The 27,852-nt window shown below is 37.6% G+C and overlaps 1 protein-coding gene across 1 annotated transcript in view; it reads right to left on the bottom strand.

Moving 5' to 3' along the window:
* The window catches only part of LOC150090765 (integrin alpha-PS1-like), a 373,692-nt gene that overhangs the window by 180,682 nt on the left and 165,158 nt on the right, over positions 1-27,852 (bottom strand). Inside the window, exons 13-14 of the mRNA XM_090379991.1 lie at positions 5,108-5,257; positions 2,220-2,299 (exon numbers count right to left, since the gene is read on the bottom strand). Of these exons, the coding sequence (XP_090236117.1) occupies positions 2,220-2,299; positions 5,108-5,257 (230 nt within the window). The remainder of the gene's footprint in view (positions 1-2,219; positions 2,300-5,107; positions 5,258-27,852) is intronic.

The following is a 27,852-nucleotide window of genomic DNA, read 5'->3' as shown; positions in this document are numbered from 1 at the left end:
TAAATTTAAATTTTTTAATGAAAAAAGGGTTTTGTTGTTTATTTTTTCATTTATTTATCCACCGCTCCAGCTGAATAGATGAGCTAAAGGTTTAAAGGCAGATTTGATATTTACACCAAAGCAACTTAAACCACGAAACATTAATATGTATTTGTGAATTGTATAGCTTTCTGAGTTTTCTTACAAGTGAAAAAAACTATGAATCACTATGGAAGACCAACTAACTTAGCCAGAAAACTGATCAATAGACTAACTATGCCAAGACATGAAAAAAGTCCAAACTAGTTCCTCTACCCAGAAACGACAAACCCAGGCCTTTTCTTCCAAAGTATGGAAGTGGAAATTCAGTCATCATGAACAATATACAAACTGTGAGGGCCCTAAGGCCAGAAAAGAGCTATGAGCACAGAATGCAAGCAAGGAAAGGTTTTTTTTTTTTTTTTTTTTAATTGACAGCTGTTGAAGATTGCAGCTGGCAATAGCCTTACTTCATTTATTAAAAAAAAACTAATGTTAGTTACAAAATGAAAATCTTAATGTGTGTATAAATCAGTCATCACCTGTTTATAAGTTAACTCCCAATACCAAATTAACTCTTATTCTTCCTTATCAGTCCTCACTACTTCTGCTCTCTGAAATAACATGTTCTGCTCTCCACATGTTTCCTGAAAATTACAACCTGCTTAAGCCAAGTGTGAAGAAGTAATTTCCTAGTCTGTCTGCAGTACTTTTTAAGCATGTTAACATATGTGCATAATGTACCTACTGCTTCACCATACCAGCCCCATCTGCATGTAGGGCGCCTCCGTAGCCAGGTGGGAAGGAGCAGCAGTGCGTAGCACATGCTTCTTGATTAGACCGGGGTTCGAGCCCGTCACCACCAAATACGGAGTATGCGGAAAGGTCAAGGAATGACCACCGCATATCCCGGAGCAATATGGCCTTAGTTGCTAATGCTCCTAAAAACCAAATAACAACAATCTGCATGTAATGCCTCAGTTCCTAATGCAGTGGTCCCTAACCTTTTTGTGCATATGAGCCCACTTCTAAGAGTGGTGGGTACCAACCAATCAATTTGGGACAAAAAGTAGCACAATTAGTGCAGAGAAGAATCGAAAGTATAATAAACCACAAAGTGCAAGAGAAAACAGCAACATCATGGTTGTAGATCCCACATTCCAAACAAAGTCATGTTCTCAGAAGCTTATTAGTAACTATTGGTAGGCAGTTATTCCCTCAATATCTGCATTCCATCAAGAAGTAAACTACTGCTTACAAATTCTCTGACATGCCTTAGCACATGAATAGCATTAATTTACCATGTACGTTTTTAATCTTTGTATATTCCTTGCTCATATTACAGTCCTCATTATTGCTCCTTCCTGTGGGCACTCAAAAAAAGCCTTGGTGGTGCAATGGTGCCTGTGGACACTGGGGACCAATCTCCTAGTGGATGGATTTCCATGAAATTTTATATTTGGGCCTTTGCGGAAGATTTGTTGAGCCACCCCAAATTTCATTAAAACTGGACCAATGGAAATCCAGCAATTATTTATTTTATTATTTTATTTTTTTCATACATATTATGTAGGATATGCATATACTGCATATTGTAGCTAAAGCACTGGTATTATGTTTGTTGCCAAGTTCTGGTTGAAGGAATGAACAGGCAATGTGGGGGATGTGAAGAAGTGAAATATATGTTGTTGCTTTTTTGGTTGGTTTTTTTTTTTTTTTTTTTTTATAAATCAGGAATTACTACTATTTGTTTGTATGCCTGAAATGTAATGCACTGTGTACATTAACCAACTTTTTTTTTTTTTTTTTTTTTAAAGGAGATCATTGCATAAATGAAAGATCAAAATGCAAACTGTGAAATAAAAAAAAATAAATGAAAATTGCAAAAGGTGGATCACTACATCACTATCACATACCAAATTTTTATATAGCACAAACTGACTTTTCATACAGCCAAACTGTCATATATCCAAACTGTCATACACTGAAATGACATGACCCCCATTATTCACCATGTTGAAAGAAGTAAATAACTATGCTTATTATTTTAACAAAGAACTTCTTTTTACTATACCTTATGAAATTGAAATTTTCTGAATTTAATCTGTGGTATTAATCACAAGAATAAGATCAAATAAAAAAAAAAACTACTTAAAATATATTAAGTACAAGAACATTTTAATAATTATCCATAAAAATACCTTGGAAGGATCAGTTCTGCCTCCACGTGAAGATCACTCTCACATATATCATCTAGCCCACAGTCTTTAAGGAATTTGGCCTAGTTGTCAGTTAACAGAAAATGAAAATTCTATTTAGTCTTTATCAGGAAAAAAATGATAAAATCTAGTTAAATAACTTTAAATAAATACTAAGCAGCCTTTCATAAACAAGAATATAAAATATAAATATACAGCATGAAGACATTTTCAGCATAGGTATCTTACTGAAAACACTGGGCACACCAATTTATTAAGAGATATCTGATTACAAGTATAATGAAAAAAGACAATAACAAAAAAAAAAAAAAAAAAAAAAAAAAAAAAAGAGTATACCAGCAATCTGAATTCAAATGTTTAACCCAGTGTTAACAAATGATTATGCAGTTCTAACTTAAGGCAAAAAATATACTGGTTTTATATTGGTATAACAAAATACAGGTCTATCCTAATACAATAAACTTCTTTGTCAAATATATCAATCTCTGTTGTGCTGAAATTGCATTATAATGAATACTGCTCAAAATTATTTTTAAGGAATTATAAATGCAGGATTATCATAAACAATCCTTGCTCAGAACTGTCTGGAAGCAATATCTATTTCAGGTAACACAATAAAAGCTAGCATGGATGTAGTCCACATCATGAAGGCTACAATGACATAGAAAAATATCAGTACAAAAAATTCTCATGGGATGGTACTTTATCAGCAGGTTCGCATACTGTAAATGAGTATGTGCAAATTTGGAGTATAAAGAGAGGTGCGAGAAGCAATAATGCTAACAGAAAAAAAAAGAAATGCCTATTGGCAGTTGCAATTCAGTAATACTGATGTCAAAGGAATATGAGGGCCATTAACATCACATGTCATATAACAAAGTTTGAATAAAATGGTTGTCTTTTAGATAAACCAGTTCTTAGGTCCTTTGAAGCTTGTCAAAGACTTACTCACTTACTCTATAAGAGTCTAAAACACTAATGGAACTGAAATTCAGGTCCCACTTTCAAGTCAAGGGGATCAAATTTCAGTGAAGTCTGGCTGTTTTGCAGCAATCATGGGTATACACCCTCCAATGTTCAGAGCCTAAAACCACTTCAAATATAGTGGAGGTGACCAACCTAGGTGTGAAATGATGTATGTAGGCGTCGAGGTACAATGTCATTACCCACAAAGGAATGTCACCCCTTTGCATCACCAAGAAATACTAGTTGGTAGATGATACATTAGTATCATATACCAACTAGTATTTAGATTAATATATTAGTATTAATAGTAGCAAATGATACAAGAAAGCAAGCTTATAGAGCATTAGGGAAAAAAAAAAAAAAAAAAAAAAACACTACCAATCTCACTCATCAGTCCCCTGCAAGAATTTGCCTAGTTGCTCCTTGAACTTATTCAAACTACCCACTCCCACGACAAAAGACAGAAGTTTGTTCCAACAATCAAACACCCACTGAGTGAAGGCAAACTTCCACACATCTATCCTTCAACCATCCTTCCTCAATTTGCATTTATTCCCGCTCATGTATGTAGTCTCATACATGAGGGGGCATAAATTCCAGAAGAACTATCAACAATGAGCTTGTTCAATCTATTCAGGGCGTTAATTCAAGGTCTCAATTAGACTCCTCACAGGTACCAAGATTCCAGATGATGCCATTTACAGAACTGAACCATTTCTTGGTTAGAGCACCAATTTGTTCCCTTCACCAATGTCATTGCCCTACTCTGAACCCATTCCAGCAGATCTACATCCTTTCTAAAATGAACCCTCCAAACCTGTATACAGTACTCAAGACACAGCCTGATCATTGCCTCATACAAGGAGGAAATCACCTTATCCCTACTAGCAAAGTTCCTATATATCTTTGATAAAACCACATGAGCTGCCCTGGTAGGCTGTCTGCACTGCATGGAGAACTTCATATCTGATTGCACAATTATCCCAAAGTCTTTTTCATTCTCCGCTACCCTGAATATGGTACTACCTGGTTGGTATGTTATTCTGGGATTACTGTCACTCATATGCAGATACTTACATTTGTCAAATTTAAACTTCATTTGCCCCTTCTCAGCTAATCTGCCTAATTTTTCTAGATCTTGTTGCAGTAGCATAGCTTGATTACTGTCTCATTAACAACCCTGTGAATCTTCATATCATCTACAAACTTAGAAACTTAGTCTGATATTCCTTCATCTATATCATTAATAAATATAAGAATCTTTATTCTAGCACATAAGAAATGATATAAACATACATTACTTGTTACAATAGCCCATCATGGCACTTTTGGCCAGGGTTAATAAATATGAGAAAATAAATCCAATCCTATTAAAAAAAAAAAACACATGCTAAGAAATCTATATAAATTAAATTATAAGTAAGAACACAATTATATTAACCTATAAAAGATGAAAGTTACAGTACAACTGTCAAAGCATACAGGTTGAAATATTTACAGGAGAGCATTAAGATGTGCCTGAATTAATTAAGCTTAGAGAAACTCTCCAATCAGGCTTGGATCTGGGAAGGTTATTAGCTAAGGATATAGGTTATCAGGACATAGTAGAAGACTGTGGTAGTCTCAGTTGATGTTATGTAGGATTCTCTGTCTCTATATGCAATCCTAAGCAAATTTCTTCAAATCAACATTCAGATCCTGGGCATGCAAATGCACCTGCTGTGCAAGAAATCAGTTTGAGAGGTGAAGAGGGAGAAGCTGCAGAGCTGACTGAAGATGAAACATTGGGATTTCCTAGGCTCTCAACTAAACATTAATACTATTACTACTATTAGCTATTGTTCCCTTTACACAGAAATTTTTTAAACAAAACTAAAAGTCTTCTATAAAAATATAACACTCACCTCAAATATTCTAGATGCCTCCTTTTGATTAAGAATAGGAAACATATTAATATTTGGAAGATCTTCACCTTCTTCTGCCATCTGAGGTTCTTTCTGAATCAAAGTGTATGTCAATTTAAATTTAATAGGGGTTTGTATATCTGTCTTTTCCTGTATACAAAAATAAAATTATAATTAAAAAAATATATAAATATAACAGAGGAAAAGTCAAAACAAAAGAAGAACAACATATGAAAAAATATATTTAATCAGTAACAGGAGAAAACAGTATGATTACGAAATAATTCTGCAAATTGCAGTGTCTGAAGACCGGGCACCTGCAAGGTGATTTGATTGAAGTGCAAGGCCTTTGATAAGGCCTTGAATGGTTTGAGCAGGCTCAAGCTGATGGGATTCTTCCTCTTGCCCAGATTAGTCACCTGAGGGGACATAAATAAAAATTGAGGGAAAGACAGTTGTAGAATAGATGTGTGGAAATTTGCCTTTAGCCAGTGTGTGGTTGATTGCTGGAACAAACTTCCATCTATCATTGTAGAAGTTGACAGATTAAATAAATTCAAGGCAGAACTAGACAAACATTTGGAATGAATGGATGGGTGAAATGGGAAGGGTTTTTATTTTTATTTATTATTATTTTTTTTTCTGGCTGATGCTATATAAGCTTGTTTTCTTGCATCACATGTCTTGCCTCTGCTAATGCTAATAATACTTATGACAGAATCCAGCATTTAGCATATGGCTGTGAATAATCGCTGTATTTATGTTTTTTGGTTAATTGATTTCTGTCATAGTACGGCAGCTCATATGGCATAATTTGATTCTTTCTAGTGAAAGAGCATGTTTAAATTTTTAGTCTTTTTTTTTTTTTTTTCTTTTTCCCCCCAGTATTTGTGTTTGACTAAGTGTTCTCAGTTGGGGTTAGGCTTTGTGCTGCTTATTTTCAATAAGAAAAAAAGTGAATTTTAAAAATTAATTGCTTTTAAGAAAATTATAACACTCATTGTCCCGGCCTGTCAAGTCTTTTGTATGTTCTACTTGTATAAATAAATATTTACTAGTCAAGACAATCAACCAATATGTCTGGAAATGTCTGGATAGTATCATACCTGACTCTATTATCTAAATAATTATCTATATATTTAGATAATTAATTATCTAAATATGGGACATATTTAGATAATTTTGCTCTAAATCCAACATTTGGAACTGTTTTTAAGCTCCATTATCGTCTAAGGAAAGTAGAAATATGTCTATAAAAAATAAATATATATTCATTTAAAATATAAAAATTATATATATTTGTATTATATACATTTTAAAACCCTAATTAGCAAAATACCTATAATCAAAACTGATATTTTTTTTGTTTCTAACCTAACTAAATTACAGAAACTAAAATTAAAAAAAGACAATTGGATATTTTAAATAATACAATTGGCAAAGTTTATTAACTGAGAGTGCATAAAAATTACCAGCTCTTTTGTTAAATAATAATAATAAAAAAATGATTAGAAGAAAAAATTTAATGATAAGAATGAAAAAATTAGCATAACTCAAGACTAAAAATGTGTTTAGTCTGCATGGTGATAAAACTATTACTGAAGTTACAGCTTTGAGTTGAATTCGCTTTGTGGCTATCTTCCATTTAAGATGGCACCAACAGGGAAGATTGATAATAATTATTTATATTCTTTAACACCACCACAAATTCATTTATTATTCAGCAATACATTAACAACTTTACTGGTGTCTTAATCATTTGCAAATGATCGAGACTAAGGTTCCATGATATAATGCAGTTTTTGTTTTCAGTTTTAAAGCAACCAAAATATGTAGAATAATCTTAATTTAGTACCATTCACCAAATACCACTCAAAGAAATTTGACAGCCTCTGCAGAATTAATAGACACAACAACCAACATTTATAATGGAATCAAACAACAAGTACATTAAACAAAATGGGACATATTTAGATTTAGAAAAATTAACATATAAACAAAGTTAATGACTGTACAGTAGACTCTCGGTTAACTGGGTAGGTAGGGAAATTAATTTCCCTGGATAATTGCTTTCCCAGATAATCCACAAAATAGCAAAAAAAAAAAAAAAAAAAAATAGTATTATGAAAAATACGCATGTAATATAAAAAAAGACAAATTGTATACATACACATATTAATATGTTCTATTATTTATTGAAAAAGAAAAGTAAAGAATCACTGACCTTCCTACAAATGGAAAAATGTAAATTACACAACATCAACTTGTTGACAAGAACAACATTAACATTGTCTTCTTGCTCTGCACAGAGCCCTCACATAAGACAAAGCAGTACTATATGTGAGATTTTATTTGTTGGCAATAGATTTTCTTCAGCATCCCTTGAGCCTTCATCTCTGTTTGACTCTTCTTCATTCATAATACTATGTACTATTTTGTCATCACAATTTTCATGGCAGATCACACTTTCATCTGAATTAATTCACTCAATAATTGCTTCTCCAAAATTTCAAAACCTTTAGCCTGTCTTAAATCATATAACAAGTCATTATTAGTCTCGTCACTAAGAACTCCATCCAGGTACATGAAATACTTGCTGAAAAGATTTTTGTGATGTGCTTTTGATCAATGTCCATGATACTGAAATTTCATAAATCGCCAATGTTTCCAAAATGATGATTAATTACCTTCTTCTTGGATTTCTTCATTGTATCAAAAGTTATCCTCAACCTAACCTTTTTTTTTTTTTTTTTTTTTTAATTTAATTTGTTCCTCCACTCTTTTCTGTCCTCCCAGTCTCCATCCTTCAATTTCCTCTTTTCCATAGCCGCCCTCACTCCCTCCTTCCATGTGCTTCTAGGTCTTCCTCTCCTTTTCCTTCTTGGGGGGGGGAGGGGTGTCCATTCCATTGCTTCTTTAGGTAATCTCTCTTCCCCCATTCTCATAGCATGTCCACACCATTCTAATCTTTTTTGTTCTATTTTATTTAAGCGTCCATTGCTTTTCTTATGTCTTCATTCCCAACTCTTTCTAGTTTTGACCTTTGGGCTGATCTTCTCTAAAAATCCATCTCAACAGCTAGCAATTTCTTCATTTATTTTTCCTTTATAGTCCAAATCTCAGATCCATATAGTAAGATACTCTGAAAAATTGCATTATATAGTAATCATTTGGTTTTTGGGAGAATGTTATTGCTCCATAATATTGGATTCACATTCCAAAACTTTTCTTCCTCATTAATTCTCCTTGTAATCTCATTTTCAGATGAACCATCCCCATTTAAACTGCTTCACATTCTTTATCTCTGCTCCATTTACACTCAAAACGCCCCCTGTTGAATCTTAGTCATTTGCTCTTTACTCGTATATTTCATCTAATCAAAATTTATTGTCAAATCCTATTCTCTATATTGTTCCAATAGCTTTCTGCACACATATAGTCAGCATCCTCCATAGTCAGCACCTGGTCATCTGCAAACAAAAAATTTTGAAAGGTAGATGTTTTGAGCCACACATAATCCCATTGGTCTGCATCTTTGGGACCAAGCCTCCAGAGTCACTTCCACACACAACTTGAATAACGTGGGGGATAAACAGCACTGTAGCAAGCCTTTTGATGTTTTGAATTTCCTTAATATTTCTGACCCAATTTTAATGCAGCAAGTGTTATTTTTATATTCTTCTAATTAAGTCGATCAGTGGTTGTCGTATTGATATTTTTTCCATGGCACTCCACGGCATCTTCCTTGGGACACTGTCATAAGCTTTTTCCAAGTCAATAAACACTGATCCTATATCTTGTCTAGTAGCTTGACATTTTTCCAGAATCTGCTTGACCGTGAATAAATGGTCAATACAGGATCGTCCAGCTGTAAATCCACACTGCTCCCCGGAAATCCTTATTTATTTCTCTAGTTTAGTTTTCCATATCCCACTAAAAAGTTTTGCAACGGTTTAAAACACAGATTCCTCTGCAGTTTGAGCAATTTCTTCTATCCCCTTTCTTAAACACAGAAATGATATATCCCAGTGTCATCTCTGACGGTATTTCTTCTCCTTTACATATTTCGTTAAATAACCTCATGAGCAGTGAGATGATTTTTTCTCCTCCGTATTTTAGCAGCTCCATGTTCATTCCTCCAGGTCCAGGTGTCTTTCTATTTTTTTCCTTTTTTTACTTCTATTTCCACTTCCTCAAAGCTAATCCTTACTTCTCCTCCTGTCCAGGAAGTTTCAACTTCGTTACCTCTAAATTCGTCTCTGTTTTCACTCAGTAGTTCTGCATAATATCTATACCATTCTAATTTTATTACACCCAGATTAGTCTTTTGTTTATGTGATTGTTGCAAGCACCCTCCATGCTGCAGAAGATCTCTCACATCCTATCTTTCTGTTTACTTCTGTGCAAGTTCTATCCCAATGAATTATCTACCTTGGTTAATTCATGTAACAAGTTTTTTTTATAAATTTCTTTAAAATTTTGAATCATCCCTTGGTCCATCAGTCGTATTAACGCTGTTACATTTAGTGGCAAATATTTTACAAAAATGCTCCTATCATATATTTTTTAAAAACATTTAAATTTAAAAATAAATTATTGTAAGTAGGTACTGTAAGTGAAATTTAAATTTTTTAAGACATTTAAATCTTTTTTTTTTTTTTTCAACCCTGGTTAAACCATCCCCAGGTAATCAGGAGTCTACTGTAAAATGAATTCAAGGTACTGACAATTGAGTAAATTGATAGCTCTATAAGCTTCACAGAGGTGGTAGCAAAACAGACATCATCATCATATGAAAATAGATTACAAATCACATTTAAAAAATGGAAACAAAATAACAGAAAAAAAGTAGAGCTTTTGAAGACCTACCAACCAAGAGGCAAACCTGGACCAGATATGTGAAAATGACTACAGTTCCAAAACAAAATGCTACATTCCTATCCATTAACAAAAAAAGTAATTAATTCCAGCAAAGGACCATTATGGAATAATAATCCTCAAGCAAACATAAGTGAAGAAATATATCCACTGCATCAAAAAGAAAATGAAATCAAAGGATGTTACCATGAAAAATATTTTTGAGAGAGAGAGAGAGAGAGAGCACATCACACAGTTCACCTCAAAAATAAATAAATCAATAATATTCATAGTAAAATATTATCTAAAATCTTAAAACTTAAATCAGCAACAGATGAAGAATTCTTTAGGATTCAGGATTACAAAACCTATGTATTGTTTCAAATTAGAAGGGGGGGAAAATAAGTTTCAACAAAGTGTAAAGAAACTCTCCACTGGTAAAGAAACATAAATAATAAATGGAAAAGAAAATAGCATCTTAATTTCAAAATTAGGGATAGAATCTTTACTATCAACAGATACATCCTTTAGAGAATTTATAACATAAATTAGTCTATAATAATAAAATAATTTAAAAATATTTCTTGATTGAATAGTTAAGAGTATGAAAGAGTTGGTTTATGCATGGGTACCACACTTCCATCTTTTCTACTGCCCAGGCAGTATGAATGCATCGCTTATTTGTATCTCATATTGTGACCTCCTTCACGAGTTGCCGAGGTATTACACTGCTCTGAATATTCAAAGCAGTGCAATATTTTTAGATTAAACCACGCACACCATCAGGCATCTCTCATATTGTGGTGTCATTCTTCATAACTGGGCTGTCACTACTGCAACAATGGGGTACCTGCCCACCCACCCACCAATGAGTACGCCAACAAGCTTCGAAACGGTGACGTCTGGGTGGTGTTATCCGTCAAGAATAAGTACCATTAGTCTTCTCCACTGGTGAAGAGTTACTTATTCAAAGCAGTGCAATACCTCAGCAACTCATTGTGAAGAGGATCACAATATGAGGCACAAATAAACGATGCATTCATACTACCTGGGTAGCAGAAATGATTGAAGTGCAGTACCCATGCATAAACCAACTCCTTCAATAATAAACTAGTTGATAATATAAACAGGCAGTCAAGAAGAGCAAACAGGATGTATCTCTCATTGCTCTATCACTTACTGGATTATATTCCAGAAGACTAAAGATTTAGATAAACAATTTAGTAGAATAATTTTTGCTTTTGGTTAATTCTTTAACAAAATTTTGCTAATTTTTAAAGTTATTTCTGTGATATTCTATTAATTTAATTTTTACCTTTTGTAAAGCTAATTCTGGTGGGTTATATTCTTTTCAGTACCTTATAAGTTTAAACTCTTTTAAGGGGAGTAGTTAATAAATTTTTGACGTCTGCTTAATTACTGTAGTATTTTATTAATTCCTATATTTTATTAATTAATTATTATAATATTCTGTAAAGTTAATTCTTACCTTAACAATGGTTGCTACAAGATCCACTTCAAATACCTCATTCAAGGATATTGTGATCCCATGGGAATGGTTGGTGGCAATTCAGGTATGAGTCATGAGTTTACTGCTTGAATAGCCTGTGCCACATACTCCAAGGTCAATCTAGTAGGCAGTCATAGCTCAGCTGATCATTCTTTTCTTTAATACGAGAAAGTATACTAAGTAATAAATGACAGCTAAACGACTGTGAGAAGTTACAAGAAAGTGGAAGAGAAAGTGTTGAAGCTAAAAGTAATTAGAATGTCTGAGACTGATGGAATCTATCCATTTATATTAAAAGAAGCAGTAAGAGAGGCAAGCAAACAAACATTTGGCTATAATGATGAGAATCTCCTTGGATTCAGGGGAGATCCCTATAGCAGATGTCTCTCCTATTCACAAAGGGAGTTCTATAATTACTTAATTCATAAATTTTTATGAATTAAGTAAGTAAACTACTTAATTCGTAAAATTAAGTAATTATAGAACTGTAAGCTTGACTTCTGTTCCAGGTAAACTAATGGAGTAAGTTGTTAAACAAGTATTGCAGAATCAATGGAATTATATGGAAATCACAGCATGCATTTGTTAAGGGAAGATATTGTGCCTGACTGATCTGATGATGATGTAACAAAGAAAAATATTATTTTGACATCATTGACACTGTTCCACGTGAATGACCACTGTACAAATTAGACCAGTGCATAATTACAAGCAATGTCACTGCTGCTATATATAAATGGATGGTTGAGTGATAGAAAACACAGTGTAATTATAAATGAGCACCACTTTCCTTAAAATAATGTTATTAGTGGAATCTTTTGGGATTCAATTATGGTTTTTGATAGTTAAAAAAAAATGTACTTGTTTATATTCTGGCACGGCCACTAGGACATGGAGTTTACAATAAATCATCAATACAAATGTTAATCATATTTAGCAGTCATGGGCTGGAACCCCGGTCCACTCAAATAGTGCTTGTTCCTACTACACTCACACTCCTGATCACTCTCATCTACATCAGGCCTGATTAAAGAAATTCAGTTCAATTGGTTTAACAAATAAACAGCAACTAAGATTAAGTAAGTAAATAACAGGAGCTTTCGAGATTTAAGTATCTCTTCATCAGCTGTGTGAATATGAATAAAATATCAGTGTTCTTCCCAGAACCTATCGAATGGGTACACCACCCGGTGAATTTAACTGACCGCCCAGCTAAAATTTAAGCGATTCTCATGGTTAATTCTTTAACCATGAGAATCGCTTAAATCTGCTCACTGATCTCGATCAATATTAATTCAAACATACTATGCAATCGAGGTCAGTGCGACAGGAGCATATAATGTTAAATTATGCAATTAATTTTTGCTCTGGATTGCTTAAGTCACATTTATAAACAGTGCCAGCCTGTGACTCTGATGTATGGGGTGCTGCTTCTTAAAGTTACATTAAATTGCCTTGGTTATAAGACATGTAGCCATAGATGATGATGACAACAAGAAAATTAAAAATACTACAAAACATTAACTGGACACTTACCATTAACAGACTTGGGTAATGTTGAAATTTGATTTAAAAATAAAACCCATTCTTTGGTTTTTATTTGTTGAAAATAGATTAATAACTTTTTCATTCAAGTTTGGTGCACTGTTGACCAAGCTTTTCTCTATTGAAAGCATTGCTTGAGCATTTAGTTTTTCCTGATTCATAGTAATTCTTAAAAATGTTTTTATTCTTTTTAATGTCAAATTGCAGTATTCAGGCTCTTAAGCAGTCATCGGAATGGTCAAAAGCATTTTTATGAGTTTTGTAAGTTCACCAAGAACTTTGGCTAAATTATTTTCTGAGATAAATTTCAGCAAGTGAATTAATTTGCAATAATTATGCAGATCAAAAATGCATATTGGCAACCCACCGACCAGGCATTGACTCAACCACTGGGAGAAAAATGTGGAAATGTCTAGCGCACAGTTCTGTCTACGGTTAAATTTCAAAGTTGAAAACTATTTTGTGTTTTTATTCATTTATGATTGAAACGATTATTGGAAATAGTTGTTTTCTCATGAACCAAAGGTCTTAGGCTATGGTTGGGCCTGGATGGCCCGAGCTCTGTTTAATACTTGTAAGCGCTTCCCAAACTGGGGTCCATGAAACAGACCCTCTGGAACTGTTCGAATTATTTGTTCTATGTATAGCAAATTGATGATAAAGTTAATATTATATATTAATGTAAAAATAAGAATAAGGTTGAGTTGTTTTAAACTTTGAATTTTCTTTTCAGAAAACCACATTCACACACACATGCATATATATATAGGGGTCTGCAAACGTTTTTTGAATTTAAAGGGGTCCGTAAACTTTTTTGCTTTTTGAAAGGGTCTATGGACCCTTTCAAAAAACAAAAAAGTTTACGGACCCCTTTGCCAGCCGGGTGGCATTATGAAATAGCCAGATGGGGAAGTGGGGATATGGTAGCTTGGGTGGTACCACACTTAAAAGTGGTGGAGAACAAAAGAGATCTACGAGTAATTGTACAGACTGATAGGAATTTTGGAAACCACTGTATTAAATAAGGCAATTATTTTATTTATTTATTTATTGTTATTACTGGAAATAGAGGATGAGTATACTATACGCGGGACCTGTTAATAAAAATATTCATTGTTCTTCACAAAATTTCATATAACTCTGTGATTGTATATCTAGATTTAAAAAGCTGGGGAGTGCTGTAATTCAGCAGTACCTGCCAACAGCTGCCCATTTATAAATAACAGAAAATTTTATAATATTGCGAAGTATTACACTTCCCCACCCGGCTGGCAAAATTTTCTGGTGAGAACACTGAATATAAAAATATGAAATGTTACAAATGGAATATGCAGAGCGTGGTCATGTTGAGCGAAAAGAGAGAGCATGCACGAGGACATGCAAATGCTAAAGCATCGCAGTGCAGAACTAGGTGATTGTTGTAGATGCTGGGTGCATACATGGACAGAGTACCAGCATATGTCGTGCTGTAAACACTACAGACTCCATAATTGGGTGTGGCCATACACCTCTATTGAAGTTAAAAATGCTATGAAAACCAGATATGTGCAGTGACTCAAGCCACAGTCGTTTGATCAACCACCTCAGTATCACATCTGGGATTGAGGTCGTGTTGCATTGACCAATAATGCTCTGCAACTGCAGCGTGTGCAGAGTCAGCTAAGCAAATGACCCTTTCATGTACAGAGATTCGGTCCTGGAGCTTTCTGGCAGGTTCCCCCAAATAACAACTGCCACAATCGTGTCATGTGATGCGGTATATCGTACCGCTGCGTAAAAGAGGAGGAGACGGGTGTCCACCCTCAAGACAAGAGATTGCAATCCTCTACCAGGGAGTTGCAAGCACTTTATCTGGTACCCATGTAAGATCTTAGAAATGCGATTTGAAGTACCTGGATAATATGAAATTTAAGCAGTTGATGATCTCATCGTTATGGGGGGGGGGGGCCTTGGATGTGCGGCAAGCTGGTTGTCATAGCATTTTAAACCTCAATAGAGGCATGTGGCTACATTCAATTATGGTTGTTGATATGCGGTGGTCATTCCCTGACCTTTCCGCATCTTCCGTATTTGGTGGTGATGGGCTCGAACCCCAGTCTAATCAAGAAGCATGTGATACTCATTACTGCTCCTTCCCACCTGGCTACGGAGGCGCCACATTCAATTATGGAGTCTGTAGTGTTACAGAATGACAAACGCTGACACCTAGCATCTACAACAATCACCTAGTTCTGCACTGTGATGCTCTAGCATTCGCACATCCTCGTGCACGCTCTCTTTTCACTCAACATGACCATGCTCTGCACATTCCATTTGTAACATTTCATATTTTTATATTTTATGTATGTATTCACATAACTGATGAAGAGATACTTAAATCTCGAAAGCTCTTGTTATTTACTTACTTAATCTTAATTAATGTTTATTATTAAAACAGTTGAACTGAATTTCTTTACTCATCTATGGAACCCGGTAACCTCAGGCCTCTTCAATTACAGCAGGCCTCTTGTGATACTGATGAAGTTATATCAAGCTTATTGTCTAAGCTTTTGGGTGATACAAAGTTTGGCAGATTGGTTAATGACAAGAATTGAGATGTACCACTGCAACAAGTACCTAGAAAAATTAGGCATGTGGACAGGTAGCAATTGCGGTTTAACACTGAAATATAGCAGAAGTCCTGGAATAACGTATCACTTGAGTGGTACCACACTTAAAAGTGGTGGAGAACAAAAGAGATCTATGAGTAATTGTACAGACTGATAGGAAGTTTTCTGGGCAGTGCAGATAGGCTGCTAGGACAGTTCACAGAATATATTCTATGGAATTTTGCCAGAAAGGTTAAGTGATTATCCCATTATAAAAACAATGGAAAGAAGAAGACTTCTTGAGTAATGCACAGAAGACAGGAAGCCTCATTTTAAGAAGGATGTGGATATCTTGGAATGGGTGCAGAGAAGAGCAGCCAGATTAGTTAAGGACACAAAAGGGCACTCTTACCAAAAAAGATTTAGTTCTGAAAAGTGCAACAACTGGAAACTAAGCACCTGTGAGGAGACCTGATTGAAGTGGTTGAGGGTTTAAATGGACTGTGTAAACTAAATGCTGGCGACATTCTTACTCTTTCTCAGACAATGTATATAATGGAATATAAAGAATGGTGGCAGGATATATATGCAAAAATTTGCTTTCAGCCAGAGACTAAATGATTGCTGGAACAAAAGACCATGCAGTGTAACAGAAGTGGGCGGTTTGAATATATTTAAGGAAGAATTAGACATTTTTTTTTTTTTTTTTTTTTGATGTATAACCTTGCTCAAAACCTCAGTCCATAATCAGCCAAACCAGCACAATCCCTACAGCAGCTCCACAGGGGAATCTAATATTGATGTCACTGTCACCTTAGAAACTTAGGCCCATGTGTCCATGACTGGCAGACCATAGAGTTATCATATTCGATCTAACCACAAATGCAACTAACACATCCAGGATGTCCAGTCCACCTGCATTAGTGTGGTTCTCCATCAAGAGCATTGACTAGTCCTCGTTTGATGACGCTGTAGTCAAAGATTTTACTCCACGTGAACTGAACCACCTGAACTCCTGCACAGCCACTGAAATAGCAGACATGATGCAGCAAGTGTTGTTGAAGGCCTCCTACAGATCGGCCAGGAAAATCTATCCGTCCCACTGCCTGCTCTTGGTCTTAACTCACACAAAATGCATTGCCTAAATCTTAAGAACGACAAGTGTGCACATCATTTTACTACTTGCAGTTGGTAAATAGAAAAACTGAAATCTGCCCGCTTATCCGAAGTGCCTGTAAATCCGTACTTATCCATCTATCAAAACTGACAGTCTCCACCAAGTCAAACAACGAACCAGAAAATGAGGAAAGAACATTGACTGTCCCCCTAACAAGATCCCAGGGTGACTTTGCACTAAATGAATCTGTGGAAGATCAAGAAGAAAATAGGCCTGACCTTGCCTGCAAGAAACGGATGGCATTCCCACAGATATGACAGCCATATCAAATACCGATCAAACTTACCAATACAATCGCAAATCTGAACGCCTGTATGCAGAAACTGTAACTGATAAAGTCTTTTCCCTTAGATCCGGCTTGGAAGCTCTCGTGGCCAAGCCGACAAACCGCATTATGTTTGCGACTCGCAGAGATATAATAAAGATATGGAGTCAGATGGAATGCATCCTTTTTGACTTTCACGCCAACAACGAGCGGCTCAAAGCCAAAGTGGAAACCTATCAGGAAGAGCGTGGAAATGAAAATGTTACACCCGCTCTTATGCAGATGCACTGAGGAATCCTTCAAAAAAGATTACTGAAGCACACAAGCCAACCCAGATAAAGAAAACGCTACTAAAGGAGCAACATCTGGTTTTATTAAAACCAACAGAAGACAGCCCCATGGAATTGAGTGAAGCCGTCAAGACGGCCGTTGTACAAAAATTAGCAAGCGACTTAAAGAACACCCATATCAAATCAATAAGAAAAACCAGGAACATCGGAGTAATAATTGAGACTGCAACGCGACACGAAGCCCAGACAATACTGGACAACCCAAAAATTTCCACCATGGGACTCACAATTGAGACACCCAAAAAGAAAGGCCAAGCAATTATTGTTTTCGGCATCAATAATAACCTCAAACCGGAACAAGTGGCTGAAGAAATCTATTGTAGAAACCTTCAAGGTGAAAGCGAATTTACCAGCATTGAAGATGTGGTACAACCAAAATACCAGCCCAAAGGAAAATCCTCCCAGAATGTAAACTGGGTCATTGACCTCTTGGCAAGTAATTAAGCAGCAGGCCAGGGTGTACCTCGAGTGGACCAGCCATAAGTTCAAAGAACACATAGTCGTCCCAAAGTGCTTTCGCTGTTGCAGGTTCAGCCATACTATACACACATGTACACGTGTTGATTTCACGTGTGGACACTGTGCCCAGAAAGGGTATAACTTTAACAAAACTGAAGAACCGGTTTGCGCCAACTGTAAACTAGCAAAAATGGATTACAAGCATTTGATAAGGGATAAAAAGTGCCGTTTATCTGAAAGCAAGAAGCACACAACAAAGAATCAACTATGGCCCCATATAAGACATATAACTGTACAATCATGAAATTTATGCAGCTAAATGCTCAGCGAACCCATGCTGTCATGGACCAAATAAGAATAAAGACTGACAAAGACAATACAGACGTCCTGTTCATCCAAGAGCGCTATACAAATGCAAGAAAAGTCAGGGGATATCCGCTTACATACAAAATTATACAATCAGAAGAAGACACTCAGTGGGTGGTTATCCTTGTTAGGAACCCGCACATAACTACCACCAAAATCCACACCCTCTGTACCCCATGGGTGGTGTGTGCCCAGCCTATAGGACCTATGGGATCGTTCCACGTCATCTCATTGTATTGTCGTCCAGGAGAAGACATAGCCCTTGCCATCAGGTATCTGCAAGCAGTCCAAGCCCTCCTCCCAGATGGGAAGATTATTCTCTGTGCCGACATCAATTGCCATTCTGCAATGTGGCACAGCAACTCAGAAGAGCACCCAGGCAACCACAATGGCCAGGAACTCGAGAACTTTCTCGCTACAATCTCTCTCTCTCTTGTAATCCTTAACAAGCTTAACAACATGCCTGCCTTCAGTAATACCCTATGGGAGTCCACAATAGACATCTCAGCAGCCACAGAATCCACTGCCACTAAAATCACTGACTGGAAAGTCCACGAGGCTTGGACAACTTCTGAACATAGGGTGATTACTTTTAACCTTCAACGCTCAATAGAACCAGCACCTCCGCCTAGAAACAATATCAACCATTATGCAATTAACAAAGCAGACTGGAACCTCTTTAATTGCATAACAGATGATATTGTTTCTAGGCAGACGTGCTGGTTCTATTGAGCATTGAAAGTTAAAAGTAATCACCCTATGTTCAGAAGTTGTCCAAGCCTCGTGTGCTGTCCCATGGTGGTGCAACCAACTAGATCATCTCCGCCATCAGGTTCATACAGCACGGAAAGCATTTCAACATGCTTGCCGTACCTGGCTGCCCATGAAGTTGATGCCCTATGCAATAACTATCATAGGCTAAGAAATTACTACACTAGTTTAGAGCCAAGAAATTTCTTGGGAGCACCTGGTCTCCACGACTGGAAACAGCACCCCATGGGGAGTTGTGTATCGCATTGTTACGGACAAGCTCCCCAGGAGTGAGGTCATCTCCTCTATAGTCACCACGCAGGGCACCACAACCCCCACGTGGGAAGAGTTAGTAAACATCTTGGACACCCTGTTCTGCTATACACAGATCCTCAATCCAGCCAGCAACAAGAAATCTGTACTGAAAATGCATCATACAACACCACTTCTATAGAACGGCATTTCAACTTAGATGAATTAAAACTTGCCATTGGTAAACAAAAAAAAAAAAGCCCAGGGTTAGACTTCATTGAAGCAGAAGTAATTAAGAAGCTTGCAGAGACGCAATCAAATCTCCTTCTCAGCCTGTACAACCATTGTCTGGAAGTTGGACTCTTCCCGGATGAGTGGAAAGAGGCCAATCTACACCTCATTTTGAAGAACCCAAGTAAACCACCAGAGCAGTCAAGGTCATAACAGACCCATAGCACTACTTCCCGTTTTAAGCAAAAAATTTGAACATCTTGTCTTCAGGCTGTTCAGCAGAAGATACTCTTCGACAGCTCACGGATTCTGTAAAAAATTCAGCCACAAAATACTTCTTAGTAATATCGGTGGATTTCGTCGGGGGCTTTGACTTGCTCTGGTGGCCAAGTATACTACAAAGACTCAGAGAAGCTAGTGTTCCAGCAAATCTTTACAGCTGCATACAAGACTATCTTCACAACAGAAGTGTTACAGTCAGAAATGCCTATCGACAAGTCTCCAGAAATGTCTACAGAGGATGCCCCCAAGGCTATATCCTTGGCCCTTTCCTATGGAATGTGGTCATGGATGAGTTCCTGAACCTAGACCAGGGGATGTTTCTACCCAAGCCTTCGCAGACGGCTTGGGTAGAAACAACAGCCAACGGAGCTCTTACAAAGCTACAAGAATGGGCCAGCCTCCATAAACTCCATATATCCCCTGAGAAAACTACTTCAATTCTACTCACAGGAACCCTTCAAATAAGCAGGCAACTGCAGATTAAAATTGCTGGTAGAACCATCAAACTGGCAACTGAGATGTACCTTGGGGTAATTCTCGACCCCAAGCTCACGTTTCACCCGCATATAGACTACCTTCATCACAAAGTCAGGAACTATACCGCAATGGTAGTGAGGATCAGCAGGTCTGACTGGGGCCTAAATCGCCACTCACAGCAAATGCTATGACAAAGCTGTATTTATTCTCACTATAACCTACTGTGCAGGTGTCTGGTATCATCGTGCACTCATTATTCATAACCAAAGGAAGCTCACCTCCACCCAGCGTAATATCCTTCTCACTATCACCCGTGCCTGCTGCGCAGTAAGCAACCCAGTGCTCCAAGGCTTGGCAGGAGTTCTCCCTCTGGACCTGCAGATAATTCACAAAGGCGTGCACTACCAGCTCGCAAAGGGACTCCCTACCACCATCTTTGATTTCACTACAAACCCAGCAAACACCATCAAAGAAGGAAAAAAAGCACCTTGCAGTCTACCTTCTTAACGCCTGGCAAAATAGATGGAATACCACCCCCAAATGTTCCATCACTAAAAAATTCTTACCTGAAATAGCCCAGATCTATCCTAAATCTCCAGCATGGTACAGCCCAGGGTTATATACCACTTTCCTGCTTACAGGCAATGGATACATAAATCACAAACTTGCCTCTATGAACATCGTTGATGACCCTCGCTGTCTTTGTGCTGAAAACGAAGACTGGGATCACCTATTCTATGTTTGCCTGCTCTACAAGGACCTGCAAACGTTGCTCATATCAAAAATACATGCCTTGCCTGGAGGAAATGAATATTCTCTGATCAATGAGGAAGACCAGTACCACGCTTTCTCTGCCTTCACCCATGATCTCTTCACCAGAAGAAGATCACTGGTGCAATGTCCTGGAACTGATGCACATTGATCAACACCCTTTTCTCATATACTGAACATCTTCACCTAGACTGTGACCACTTCTAGCTACTGAACTTGACACTCAGGTCGCTTGAATTGTTTCATCTGTGTCTCTCTTGATACGTGGCTGTCTTCCCATCCTCTCGAGGGCCCGATTCTTCCACTTCTCCTTAGGTGAGAGAAGTCAAGTCCCACCCAACCTGAGGAGGATGCCTTCCCTTATATCCTCCATTGCTCTGTCTATACCTCCTTTCCTTTACCTTCTCCGATACATCCTGTACTCCCTGTATCCTATATCTTTTTTTTCTTTTTTTTCTTTTTTTTTTTTTTTTCACTTGGTCTCTTTCCAGGAAGCTCAGGCGTGGAGGAGACTAGCCAGAGAATTATGGGCAGCCTGGCTACCTCCTAGTGGTGTGTGTGGGCAATGTGGGATCCCACCAGGGGCCCTGCAGCCAAAAGCCAGGACACCCAACAGAACCCAGCACAATACTTCATTTACAACACAAAAAATTATTCTGGCTTTCCACAGTGATACTGTTTGTCTCCACAGAGTTCATATGGCACAGATGTGGGAAACCACCGGAGGCACCTTTACCCCAACACCATGCCTGCTCTTGGTGATTCCAAGAGCAGGCATAGTATGCTTACTGCACTCCGCAAAGAGGTCCATCGTGCCCATCAACTTTATCAATGCCATCATGACTGGCCCCCCTGTGAAGTAGCTAGATTCCACAGCAATTATATCACTAAAAAGAACGAATACACCAAAGCCACTGCCGCCCAGAAGAAAACCACCTGATCGGAGTTTGTCCGAGATTCAGGAAACTCCAACTCCTGGGGTCTTCTATACAAAATAGTGAGGGAAAAGACTTTCAGGCCTGACATCTTTGCCACTGTAACCATTGGGAACACCGAGACCTCTAACTGGACCGACTCCACCAACTCTACACTTGACAGACTGTTTCCTGAAGATAATCCAGCAAATGATCTACCTGAGCACACAGTAATATACGATCAGCTAAACAAACATATTCTTCTGAGGAAGAAACCAATCCCTTTACAATGAAAGAGCTCACAGCAATCCTCAACAGGATCAATCCTCACAAATGTCCACAAATGGACCTCATTGAGTATGTCTTTGTCCTTCGTTTGTTCAAGTTTAGACCCCTAAATCTCCGTTCTACAACAAATGTCTACTTGAGGGAGTTTTTCCCAAGGCGTGGAAAGTGGCCCTGCTGCACTCATTAGGAAGCCTGGCAAACCCCCCAGGAGATCTGCAATCCCTTAGACCAATTGCACTCTTGGCAAATCTAGGCAAAGTACTAGAAAGGCTCATGGCTCTCTGAATCACACAACTATTCAAGGAACAGAACCTATTCTCCCCAGCACAGTATGGCTTCACAACAGTGTAAGCTACAGAAGAAGCACTGTTTGACTTCGTACTCCATATTGAAAACTCCACATCTAAATTTGAACTGGCCATCTTGATGGATTTTGAAGATGCCTTCAACACTGTCTGGTGGGACAGTGCATTGGCACGCCTCTGCCTCGCTAACTGTACCTCCCATCTCTATAAGCTCTTCCAGAACTATTTCACAGAGCTCACTGTCGTGGTTAAATCCAATTTTTTGCAGATAACTAGACCAACCTCTCGGGGGTGCCCACAAGGTTCTGTGCTGGAGCCCTTCGTGTGAAACATGGTCCTGCACAGCTGGCTTTCTAAACCTTTTGAAGGATGCAAAATTGTGGCATTTGCAGATGACCTGACAGCGGTTGTTTCTGGGAAATCACGCTCCGACCTTGAAAACAAAGCAGATCTCTACTCCTGGACGGTTCTTAACAAGCTTATCAGTATCAGCAAAATTGAATAAAGCTTGACTTTTTAAATAAATAAAGTAAAAAAAAAAGCTCGACCTACGTCGCCCACCACAAATCAAGATCTCTGGGAAACAGCTTCCTATTGTGACACAGGCTAAAGTCCCAGGGATGGTCATTGACCATAAGCTTAGCTTCCTACCACATCTACAATACCTAGGGTCAAAACAAAAAGATTTTCAGCTGCAATCATGAGGATCTCCAAGAGCAACTGGGGACTCTCCAACAAAACACTCTTTGTATTATAAAGCCGTTTTCATCCCCATTGTGACCTACGCAGCAGGAGCGTGGTTTCACTAGGTTCAACGAGTAAATATGAAAGTCAAGGTAAACTCCATTCAACGTGCTATGCTCCTGGCCATGCACAGATTATGCCCAACAGTGTCTACAGCTGCCATCCAGGTGATAGCTGGAACTTTGCTGCTTGATCTATTTGTAATCTTCAGAGGGCTTCAGAATTAAAAAGAAAATACCAATGAAGATACAGGATCTAGAACTAAATCTCAATGCTGACCCCAAAGCAGAAAGAGTTCTCTGTTATAACGAACTTGTCAACATTTGGCAGTCTAGATGGAACACCTCAAACACAGGCTCCGTTACCAGAAAATTCCTCCCCGGTGTCACTTTCACAACCTCAAAAACGGTAAAGACCTGGCTTTCCCTCACCTTGGAATCCTCCCACTTTGTTACTGGACACGGGTCCCTCAACGAAAAGTTACATCTGCTGGGTTTACTACCAACAGATTGCTGTTTCTGAGACAGGTCCGAAAATTGGAAACATCATCTTTTTCGAATGCAGGCTGTACGACGACTTAAGAAGGACCCTGCTGCAGGCAGTGCCAGGTATCTCATAACAGCAACCAGAGTCTGCTCCAAACACCTGACAATCTAAAAGCATTCCAATCCTATGCATCCCAAGTCTTTGAGCACAGGAAGCAGAACTTCATAGCTGACACTGCACCAACAAATACTTCTTCAGTGACTTAAGGGTTCCATATTCACATGCCACCACCTTCTTTCTTCTTTTTTTTTCTCCCCCACATACTCTGTCTGGAGTTCCCATTCTAGTGCAGCTAGTTTATTTATTCATTTATTTTCATTTAATTTCATTTATTTATTTTATTTTTTCTTTATTTTAATATTTTATTTTTTATTTTATTAAATTATTATTTTTCTTATTTATTTAATTTTTTTTCATGTGCTCTTGCCTTGAGTTCCCACTCTAGTGCAGCCAATTTATTTGTTTATTATTATTATTATTTTTTATTATTATTACTTAAAATGATGCTTTTGCACTAACCTACATATTACTTTATTTTTATTTTTTTTTATTATTATTTACTTAATTTTTTTTCACGTGCTCTGCCTTGAGTGCAGCCAATTTATTTCATTGTTATTTTTATTATTATTATTTCTCTATTTTTTATTTATTTTTTTAATTAATTAATTTATTTATTTTTATTCTAACTGCACCACGGGTGGTTTTTTCCCCCTTCCTTTTTACCTCTATTTTTTTTCCTGCTCTTTCTTTTTCCTCCTCCCTCTGGAATGGGCCCCCAGAGGATTCTGGCAACACTAGGTGGGTCAGAGTCTCTCTTGAGACGGTACGTGTTTTACTGGGACTGGCCCACCTTCCCGTGGTGTAGATGAGTACCCAGATCATCTGTCCAGATGACTGATGCTTCTGGGTAGACAAGAGGCCAGAACATAACAACAGAACACACATAATACACACAAACCTAAGTCACACACACACATATCTGGCCCATTTGTAGTGATACTTTTCTTCACAGAAATACAAGGCGAAGTTGAACAAACGTTCTAGGTGCCGCCCATACATATACACATGTATAACCTTGCTTGCTTTCTTGCATCATTTGTCACTAATTTTAAAACCAGTGTAAAAGTACTAAAAAAAGGATGGCTGAGTAGTAGAAAACACAGGGGAAAATACTGAAAAGGGATGGTTGAGTAGTGGGCACTTTTCTGAAACTAATGTTATTAGTCTAAAAAAAGTAGTACAGCAGGCTCGCTACACTAGTTGCCACTTTATCTGATACATCTATCCTTTCAGGAAATGAAGTGCACCTTCAGTAACACCATCATGCATTCATATAGTGCAGCATAAGCCTCAGGCTTATGCGGCACCATATGGCTATTAATAATAATATCACACAATATAAAGCAGGTAACAGATATGTAGGAATGCTGTGTGTGTGTGTGTGTGAAAAATAGATTTGAGTGCTCTAACATGGTAGTCGGCATCATGCTTCAGTATAAGTATCTCAGAAACAGCAGCCCTGGTGGGGTTTTCATAAACAACTGTGTTTTGCATGTATCAAGATTGGTCCAATAACTAAAGAACATGATCATTTTCACCAGAAAATGGTGAAGCTACAGTATGAACTCATTAATGCAAGTGGCCAGCAGAAGCTGACAAGACTTGTGCACAGTAACAGAAAGGCTATAGTTGATCAAAAACAACCTAGTAAAACAGTAGTAACCAAAGAGGGATTTTAGAACAGATAACTCATTGTACATTGTCATGAATGGGATACTGCAGAGCCAGCAATCAAGCTGGGTTTCATCCATTTCTGCAAAAAAACAAGAAGGTACAATTACACAGCCCAAACACCGGACAGTGAAGGATTAGGAAAACCTTGCTTAGACTGATGTTTCATGCTGATGGGAGGACCAGAATATGGTGAAGCTACAGTATGAGTCATTGGTCCCATCCAAGTGTCAACAATGCAGGCTGGTAATGGCAGAGTAACAGAGGAGTATGGTATATGCTGAGCCCCTTGATACTGTAGGGAATGTTTAGATGGCACAGTTATCTGGAAATTGTTTCCAACAAGGTGCATCCCTTAATGGCTGCAGTGTATCCATCTGTGAATGGGCTCTTCTAAGATAAGGCACCACGTCACAATATTAGTTGTGCAGAACTTTTTTTTTTTTTTTTTTTGGTAGTTGTTGGCGCATCGGCTTCTGTGGCCATAATGCACCTCCCAAGGTTTTTGCAGTACTTTAATCCAAGCCCGAGGCGGGATTCGAACCCGTGACCATTGGGTTGCCAGGCAGGCACTTTACCCACCCGGCTAGCCCGGTCGGCTGTGCAGAACTGTTTCCAGGATCATGAGAGAGAAATCTGCCTAATACAGTGCCCCCCCCCCCCAGAGAAATCTGCCTAATACAGAGAGAGAGACTTCTGTGGAGAAATCACAGCTTCTGTCTGAATTTCTGCTTAAAGCTGATTCCAATTCTGTCTACTGAGTAAAATTAGTTGGGTTGTTATGCTTCCTGATATATGGTATTGAACTTTATATTTATTTCTTTTTCCTTTCTCTACCAAATACTCTGGAATAGGCAATGCTTTCTTTGCAATATGGACTCGTTTTAGAGCCTGTTAGTAATTGTTCTCATGTTCCTTGGATCTGCATCTGACATGTGAGGGGGGGAACGGAATGTACTTCTGCATGCCCTCCATGAGAGATTGCATTTTTGGCACTCTAAGCAGTGAAATGAATTTGAGACATGTATCTTCACTTGATAGTTCAGATATCCTGCTTTTACAACTGTCAGAGGTTATGTGCATAAAATTAGAACCAGATTTTTGTTAAGTACTATATTTCCAATTCCACTTACTGAAATTCATTTTACATTTGTCAATCCTTGATTTTGGAGTTTCCTGTTGATCTCTTCCTCAGTAATGTGTAGCAGATTGCAATCTAACATCATTCCTTATGAGGAGTTCAATATATATATAGAGTGAGAGAAAACGATTTCTTTTCTACTGTCTGTTCTTCTGTGGAGTGTATGATTAGAAACTGGCACACATTTTGTGGGCTGAAACATGTTTTGAGCCCACAACTTTTGTTTTCTTTTGACTAGATGGTATTCTGGTTTCCCAATTAAATGAAGTCTAAGTGTCTGTCAAGACTGCTCCTTTCATAAACTTTTCCTCATAGGTTTTCAGTCCTACAATTGGTATAGGACTGGTACCAACTAATGACTAAGCAGTGCAGGAAAAGTTAGTAGTTAGTTAAGAGGGTAAGAAAGCTCACTTTCCTCTCTACGTTAACTCAGTTATTTTAGTACAGTATGGTTGACCTTCCATTGATCTGTAGGTATTAGGTTATTTATCACTGTATTAAACTATCATAGAAACATTTTAATAAGTGACTGCTATGAAAGTTGATATATGCAGAGAAATCTTTATAGAAAAACTTGAAAATATGCCAATGTTAAAGAAATCCAAGTTCATGCACATAACTAGTTATGAACTGCTTGATCAACATATCTTTCAAATTGCTTTCCTAAAAGGCAGTTCTTTTTTAAATGTGAAAACAAGTGAAAAGCAGAGAAAGTGAAATCAGGGCTATACAGTGCAGGTTTCTGGATATTCCACCCAAAATTTTCAAACAGCTAGCTCCTGCATTTGATACGCTGTGTCAGATCTGGCATTATCAAGGAGAAGACCACCTTCCTAAGAAAGCAATCTAGATCTCTTCCATCAATATAATATTGATATTCATTATAAATCTCAACAATTTCCCCCTAAATTACTGTCACTGTTACATAAGCCATAGACATCCATGCAGACATAGTAGTAGTAGTAGTGGCATGTGATGCAAGAAAGCAAGTGTATGAGCTTATGCAGCATCAGCCAAAAAGAAAAAAAATCACACCATTCCCTCCAAATGCCTGTCCAGTTCCTCCTTAAATTTATTCAACCTATCAACTTCCACAACGACAGATGGAAGTTTGTTCCAGCAATTAACCACCCGCTGGCTAAAGGCAAATTTCCGCACATCTAATCTACATCTGTCTTTTCTTAATTTGAATTTAT

Source organism: Mastigoproctus giganteus, chromosome 1 (genome assembly GCF_048544385.1).
Source record: "Mastigoproctus giganteus isolate SK-2022 chromosome 1, ASM4854438v1, whole genome shotgun sequence".
Classification (NCBI taxonomy): Eukaryota; Metazoa; Arthropoda; class Arachnida; order Uropygi; family Thelyphonidae; genus Mastigoproctus; species Mastigoproctus giganteus.
This window is presented reverse-complemented; position numbering and strand designations above follow the sequence as displayed.